General features: G+C 45.3%; 1 protein-coding gene across 1 annotated transcript in view; it reads left to right on the top strand.

Moving 5' to 3' along the window:
* Positions 1 to 8,205, top strand: part of T265_15490 (hypothetical protein) — a gene marked incomplete at both ends in the record, with an annotated part of 64,824 nt that overhangs the window by 19,483 nt on the left and 37,136 nt on the right. The window contains 7 exons of the mRNA XM_009178361.1: positions 1,440 to 1,586; positions 1,650 to 1,747; positions 2,974 to 3,146; positions 3,544 to 3,799; positions 6,328 to 6,525; positions 7,096 to 7,332; positions 7,422 to 7,559. Of these exons, the coding sequence (XP_009176625.1) occupies positions 1,440 to 1,586; positions 1,650 to 1,747; positions 2,974 to 3,146; positions 3,544 to 3,799; positions 6,328 to 6,525; positions 7,096 to 7,332; positions 7,422 to 7,559 (1,247 nt within the window). The remainder of the gene's footprint in view (positions 1 to 1,439; positions 1,587 to 1,649; positions 1,748 to 2,973; positions 3,147 to 3,543; positions 3,800 to 6,327; positions 6,526 to 7,095; positions 7,333 to 7,421; positions 7,560 to 8,205) is intronic.

The raw sequence follows: 8,205 nt of genomic DNA, 5'->3' as shown, positions 1-8,205 counted from the left end.
ACTACTCACAAGGTTGCTGAAAACTCTTCGACAGCCCACGACCGGTTTCGCCCTTCTTGGGGCTCATCAGGTAGGCGCAGTCCCCACAAATGAGGAAAATAAAGTATCTGCTAGGCTTCTGTTAGTGTAGTTCAAACATATCTAATAGAAGCTCCTCAGATAATTCTTTTTTTTCGATGACCAACGCAACTGGCTACTTGACACCTTTTGTTTAGATCCCATCGCACCTCGCAGTCTGTATCTTATTACATCTTGGTTGGCATGAATGTCTGCGCTAGTATCCCTGGACTTAGAGGGCTCGGGCCATTGGTTTGAACTCGTCGCTGCGATTTATTCTCTGCGCTTGAAGAACCGAGCAGTATCTCAGTCCTCACATTCACTTATGACGGATCGCCACTGTGTGCTAAAAAGGAGCCATGACTGAACGATTTGGTTTAACGTAAACAACCCGGCCCATCAAAGCGATTACTTTTCAGAATGCCCATCAGTGGCTGTCGGTATTTGCTAGGGTTCTGGAGACACGCAATTGTATGAAACCTCTGTATCATTCGCTAAGACCCCGAAAAGGAACCTTTGGTAGAAGTAAACTCAGTGCTTTACTTCCTCCCGATACCAACAAGACTTCTTTCTCAGATCATTTAAGTTGTAGACTTCACTGGATAGGTCTTGTAATCAGGACGTGCTCTGAAGTACGGGTATCGCACCCGAACGTTAACCAAGTGCCGACCGGCTATCAGATCCTTTTTGTAGCAGTGGATAATAATTCCGTTTTTGATGCATTTAGGGTTTGCGGGAGGTGTATTGTTCAACTTCACATGACTCTCGTTCGAACAGTCGTCCTCCTGTTCTGGCTTAGTTATTCTGGTGAATCCACATCAAGGGGGTGGGGTAGGCACTGAACCCGAGTTTGGCTCTTGTTAGGGGTCATCAGCAGTGCATATCCAATGACCGTGGCGGGATTTGAACTCCCGACACCTGAAATGCGAGGTGAACTGTTACCACTATTCCACTATTCACCAGAATACTTGCGCCAGGACAGGAGGACGACTGTCCAAACGGGATTGATGTGAAGTTGAACAATACACCTCCCGCAAACCCCATATGCATCAACAAAAGTCGTCCAGCCGGTTTCAAGCGTCTGTAGAGCTACCTGACTGGGAAGTTCTGTCAAGCGGGCCGATCGATCGTCACAACCAGGACAGTTACTGGGTCGTCGTATCGATGATGTGTCGGGCATATTAATCACATCGCTCAAGCGTGAACACGTTCGACCTTTCAGACGTGAGAATTCAGATGCGTCCAACGTGCGCTGGTGGAATAATGGTAGCATGTTCGCCTCGCATATCAGGTGTCCGGAATTCTGTTTTTCCTCCTTCCCCTTCTTCTTATCCGTTATTGCTGATTCTTAACCTCTTCTACCCCCCTCTCACATTCATCAGGTCTGATTGAGGACTGGCTACGCGGGTCACAGCCAGATTTACTACACTTTGTCCCCTGTACCTACAAGTTCCGCATTTCTGCCGACGGGTTGAATTTCGTTCTGCTCGCGAACGACTATAACTGGGTTTCGTCCACCACGGAAAACGGTAAGTACTCTACTTCGTTTTCCTGTTCACACTCACACATAATTCTTGCTTTTGTCCTTACAGCACATATTGCATTCGCAGGGAAAAGGTTCTCGCTTTCGTTTGATCTGCCGTTTGTGGACTACTTGCCTGATGTCGTTCCCATTGTCTTCGCCATTGAGGTGAGCTGTTATTTGTCGGGAATCGCTTTCAAAAGTCCCGATTTTTGTTGGAGGGTATTCTTCAAGGATGTGATTTGTTCTCTGGAAAGCCCAGAGCCATTTCGGCGATTTGGTCCTGTAGGTCTATGTTCTTACCTACCTTATTACACCTCTGCGTCTTTTGAGGAAAACTCTAAGGATGCCCAGAATGGATCTGATCCTGTCAAATAATTGTATCGATCCAGTGGAGATAAGTTACGCCATCGGATGACTTTAGTTTAGGATAGACGTGTGTGTTGACGCGATCGGTAACAGATTATTAGTGCTCTACTCGATTCACACCGGTAGGAATGACCCAATCGCGCTCATGCATCAAAGCTATCGCCTTCAATGCGTAGCTAGGCAGTTTCCGAACTAACCAGATGTGCCGTCGCCTCTAAGGCTTGGCTGTGTGCCCCACACTGTCCCCGTTTTCCGGTGATCGAAACTGTAGCAGCTGAAACCAATGTGCCTATGTCACACGGCTTATGGCTAATAAATTGAAATCGAATTGAATTGTTTCGATTGGCTGGAGGCCGTAGGTCTCACCGGTAGCCGATTTATATCTTTTAGCGCTAAATTCCAAGTTGGTGCCTTTATGGCCGAACGGAGAACCTGCTCACTTTTGTGTAAGAAGGATGAATCGGAAGCGGGGCATTGATTAGCGAAGAACGGTGTTTTGAATTGTTATTCCTCTGGAAAAGATCTTCCTTGGGGAAATTGCCGTACTCTTCTGTTGTGGCCTCTCACACTGACTCGGATGCCCGCTTGTGTTATCCACTTTTTGATCATTATCTTAATCTTATCTTAATCGATGAAGAATGGGATGTGACCGCCTATGTTCAACCCTAGAATGAATTCTTCACAACCATGACTTGAATAATATCAGGCTTATTGTAACGGAATACTATCTGTGTTGATGTGCATATCCGACACGCTCGAAGGGCGAGGACGCTCCAAGGAATTCTCCTAGGTGGGACAAAACTCTCATCCAAATGCTCACTACTGCTGTTAGGGGTCAATAGAATACAAGAATAGTAATTATTCACTGTGGACTGTACAATGATGCCAGCTTATAGCCGTACAGTCTCTTTCTTAATACTTGAAATCGATCATTCATTTTTCTTAATTTCTCCGGCACGGACGATGGCTATTTTACGCTGTTCTGGCTTCTGACTTCGTACTGCTTCATTTTTCATAACTCGTAGATAAATTCTGCCAAAGTGAGATTCTCGCTGCCGGAAACGAATTCTCTATTGCATATAATTCGTGATCAACATAGTCGGCTGAAGCTTGTCGATCGATCCGGTCGTTTACTCAAAGCCAATCCATTCGAAGTGTATGAGGAACTCATTCCGGGGCAGTTGGCCGGTGATAAGCCGTAAGTTTGATGCATGTAATTTGGTTAGTTTTGTGGACCAGTTCTTGTACATGTGCTGACCGTAATTCGACTGTCAGTGAGATATCTCCATACGACCAGTCGGTCGGCTGTCGTTTCACCATGGCTGAGCCTTGCGCGCTTGGACAAGGAAACTCGCGCGGTTCAGTCATTTGTCCCATCTAGGATGAACTAACACTTCCGAAAATCATCTGATCAATTTCAGCGTTAATGATCCGCCAGACACGAGTCGTTGTTTCGCGATCATTTGAAGCGGAATCTGGCAGTCAGGCACTAGATACGTAAAGCCACATCAATAATTGATGCCCTGGTCACATCACTCTTCTATACGTGTTTTATATCTTTCGTCAACTCTCACACATTACTCTCTCCGCTTCAGCGCTCACCGTATTTGGTTCGATTGCGGGAGAGCACCGTTTGTTACACTTCGAATCGCATTCACCTACCATCCTTCACCATGGGTTGCCGAATACTGGCGATTCTTGCCACGGCATCTTCGTCCCGAAATCCCAGTGGCCAAGTTTTCTGGACGCAGTCGACACAGGCGGAAGGGTCGCAAACGACCTCATACCACAGCTACGTTTGAGGTGGCTTCTGATTCGTCCAGCCAGGTAGCTTTTTCCGGAATATTTATAGTGTGTTCATGCAAAATGCATCCAATTCGAAGCTGAAAATGTAGTATTGATTAAACTATCCACCATACCGTTGTACTTTTGAGGGGAGTAGGTCATCTCTTGAATTAGGTTGTTATCTTTCCAAACGTTGGGGTTTATTAATTTCCATACTTACACAGCTGCTTTTTGTTTGTTAACCCCCCGGAACCGCCAAGATTTGTAGCACCACAATCTTGTCAAACTCTTCGATCCACGTCACACAAATGGCGTTGCGTATTTATATACCTGTTTATTAGTGGCCGAATTTAATACAGCTTCAAGTTGAACTTCAGGTGGAACATAAGGTTGACGGAAACTCGATGATTGCGCCTATCTGATGAGCCCCAAGAAGGGCGAAACTGGTCGTGGGCTGCCTAAGAGTTTTCAGCAACCTTGTGAGTAGTTTCCTTTACAACTTCATCCACTTCGTCTTAAACTTGCTCGTGCCGTTTTCTTGTGGTTGGGACCACCAGTCCTCTTATGCTGTGGCCTAGTGCGTCACACACTGAATATGCAACATTGAATTCGTCTTCGAGCGACAAGAACAATCATGTTGAACTCATTCATGCAGTCAACGCTGATAATGGGGCAGCTCCAATTATATGTTGAGTGCATCTTTAATATAATACTACTCCTACTCCCAGGAAGAACGACATGAATGGTCTCTTAATAAGTGTTGCACTTGTTCCTCGTTTCCCTTCTAGCGGATTTTGTTACTGCATTGCTTCCACGCCTTATTCTTTTCGAGGTGCGCAGCAAATACAAAAAAGCTCCTCAGCAAGTAACACTCCCCGGGGATGATAATACCGCTCCAATTTAAGGAGCTCCCCCTCTCGACGAATCTGATCGGCCAACACCTCAAGTGCCTGTAAAGTGTCTAAGTTGGCATCACGACTCTGAGTAAGCTAACGACAACGAAGCACTGTAATGCCTTCTTTATCACCTTACTACAGATATCCTACACCGTACACTACACTACCCGATATACTGTTGCGAAGCATTCTTGGGAGCCTCATCCAAACTCGTCCGTTTGACCTCCTGTTATTCACGTTGGTCTTTTATTGATTTAACAGCACACACTTCATCTGACTTTTTTGTTCGTATCCTGTTACAACAACGAGAATGTATCATATTCATCTAGCAGATTCGTTTAGGTTCTATCTGTTTTTTTTTGGGTTATTTTTATCTTTTTTTCTTACGCCGTGTTTCCGCAACATCTGACAATATTTTTTTTTTGGGTAACTTGATCACTCTTCTCTTACGCCGTGTTTCCGCAACATCTGACAATATCGTTCCAATCAAGAATATGGTTATTACGGTAAACACAACAAAAACTGGTTTGCTGTTCATTTCTTGAGGGATTCACTGGAATCAATTCCACTAGTCTCCTAGGTCAAATCTTCGCCCGCACAACGCAATTTCCTCAGTCTAAGTCCGCTAGGTTTTTTCTTACCACAATGTACTCTCGATCCCTGTTCGAATATACGTATTGGATACTTGGTAAAGGAGGTGTTCAGCACGGTCGTGCGAACACGAAATTCTTTCTGTGGCAAATTGTTTTCGCTTTAGCGGAACTGTTGTTTATTGATAGGCGTATCCTAATGAGCATCCCGGTTGGCTGTTGCCTAAATCCAAGACAAGAAATTATGGCTTCGTGGCATCTAGCTATGGGAGAACTACTCTTAAGTGGAATTTACCATGAGAGAGACTGACGACTAGCAAATTAGCATTTAATATCCTCTTTGCTCCTACTGTGGTTTTCCATTTTGTTATTACTAACATCTTATACAGTTGATATATCATCTGTTAGCTGTGTGAAGTACCATCCCAGTTGCCTAATGTCTTTAAGATCCTGTCGACCAGTTGACGAGACTATTCCTCCGAAATTCTTTTTCTGATCTGTCCACTCTGTTCTGCTAGCACTCAGACACGAAATTATTTTGTGCTTGGCGAATGGAGATGGAGGTACATTAAATCGGTCTATATCTATTGGTTTACTCGGGGGCGCGATAACTCAGTGGCTGGAGCGCCAGTTTACTAATCAGAAAGTCCGTGGTTCTAACCCGGCATCTGTCTCCCGACTTCCCCTGCCTAGGCTTAGCAGTATCCCAGTCCTTGTGCTTCCTTCAGGTGACATGGCAGTTAGGCACCGAAAGGGTGCTTCAGCTGAATGGTTATTGATTATTATTAGGCGGAAACGATAAAGTGATACACACGCGGGTCGAAGGTCTGGTGGTGCTCCACTTCCAGCTTTTGGAAACTAATACAAGGACTTACCGGAGCCATTGTAGAATTCAGGCGAACATGTTGGTAAAACATCTTACCGCGTGAGGTCCAGAATATAAGTGATCTATTCGCTCATGCATGAACGTTATTAAGTACGGCGAACACAAACATGGCCAGCCAGTTTGGGTCCACACACTCAACAGGATAAGCTATGCAGTCTGTACAAATGGAAGAATATTCACTGTACAACTTCATATCTTATTCTTCCATCTTTTCGTTTGAAGTCGGAACTGGAAGAACTCGCCCTGGGCGGACTGCGTCCTGAGGGTAGCCGTACCCAGGGCCCAACCGAAGATCAACTACTGCAAGACAACTTTGACGCTTCCTACCTCGCACCGGACACCGTAGACGTGCACCTACATCTTGCCAATGCCCAGCTTTGTTTCTACGGCATTCTGCTACGCTTGTTTATCCACCTTAAGGTTAGTTTTTCGTTGTTTACTTGACATGTGTTTTGGTCGCGATTCTGCTGATTGGATGGTCTTAATTTTTACTATTTTCGCCATCACGGCAATGAGTTATTTTCTCTTTTTGGTGATGTTGACACTGATCACCTCATGGTTTTTTCGAAGCATATCCCATCCAAACGAGGTGTCGGACACTTTACGGAAATGGGACATTTGACTGGTGGCTGCTTTTGGCTTCTATGTAACCGAAGAGAAATGGCTTTCCTTGATGTAACAGTACATAGTTTTGAAAATGTGTATTTAACTCCAAAAAAGTAATTGCCTTAGGTAGTGATGACAATTGTCTCAGTTGCAGCTTATTTCATTGGTTGTTGACCCAAAGGGCTTGCTTCCAAGTTTGCTACTCTTCCCCTTGTTTGTTGTAACACAGAACAAACGACGAGTGGATCCCCTTTCAAGTTATTCGTCTTTTAGAGGCCTATAACGTATTTCATGATAACAGCCACACTTCGTTTCCAATATATGCGCTTATGATATTTTGGCAGTATCGCTAATCACGCCTGTGTTTATTCTGGTTTGTTATAGGAAAACTACTTTGGTTACTATCAGACACCGGTGGACTTTAATAAAGACCCAATCAGCGGAGCCGACTACTTGAACTCCACAACATACCCGTCGGACTATGGGATCTCAACTTGGAATGGTCTGTCCGAGGGACAGAAGAGATCCAAAATCCAGCGAATCGTGGATCCAAGGGAACACCGTCCCTTGATGGTCAGACTGTCGCTGGAATTTCACAACATATTGGCACACCTTCCAATGGTAAGTCGGTCTCAGCTGTTCACCTAAATTGTGCTTGTTCGGTACACAGTCCAAATAACTGTTCATGTCCACTTTTGATTCCGTTTTAGCATGTTTCCAGTTTTAGCGCACCGTGTCCCACCGCTTTTCTGGACTGTATCGGTTTCGAAATGGATAAACGTTGGCACGAGACTAAGATTCAGTTGGTTTTCTCCCCCATCCTCCTGTGTGTCTACGACCAATGCAAGGTGGGTGTTTTTCCAATCTGTCATACAGCAGTTGTCGTCAGACAGCTGCTGCTCAAGAACTGCTGTCCATAAATTACCCTCAAATCCTCATTACATGTGATCTTTTTAAGGGGGACGGCGCATCTGACGTGTACCTTATTCTCACTGTGGTGGGTATCATCTCCGCCACAAGAGAGACTGGACCGTACCATGCTGTGACGATTTGTGTGCCACTGAGCTGTACTGAGTGGTGTCCGTGCGACACTCGCAAAGTCTCTCATACCAGGTTGCTAAATGGTTAGCGGTCTGACCAATACAGCCTCCTGGCGTGCCAGGTCGGGGGTTATGGCCTTTGTGGCAACTGTTCCATAAAAATGGCGATGCGCTCACATGTACCGCCAAACACCGCGGTCAGGCTTTTGAGATTTTGAGTCTTTGGTTGAGGATGTTAATCGTCCTGTCTCGATGTGAGCGCTCCGACTGTATCCCAGCCCAAGTACAACCATGACACATACAACTAACAGTCCTCTTATGCCACACCGGCCGTCGCGTGAAGTCACCAGCCGGGTCACCTGACTTGCATTATATAGCAGGGCGGATAATCAAAAACTGGTTATACCGTCTTACACTTTCACGTATTCCCACCAATTCGAATACATTCCGTAGG

Source organism: Opisthorchis viverrini (genome assembly GCF_000715545.1).
Source record: "Opisthorchis viverrini unplaced genomic scaffold opera_v5_538, whole genome shotgun sequence".
NCBI classification, from domain to species: Eukaryota; Metazoa; Platyhelminthes; class Trematoda; order Opisthorchiida; family Opisthorchiidae; genus Opisthorchis; species Opisthorchis viverrini.
This window is presented reverse-complemented; position numbering and strand designations above follow the sequence as displayed.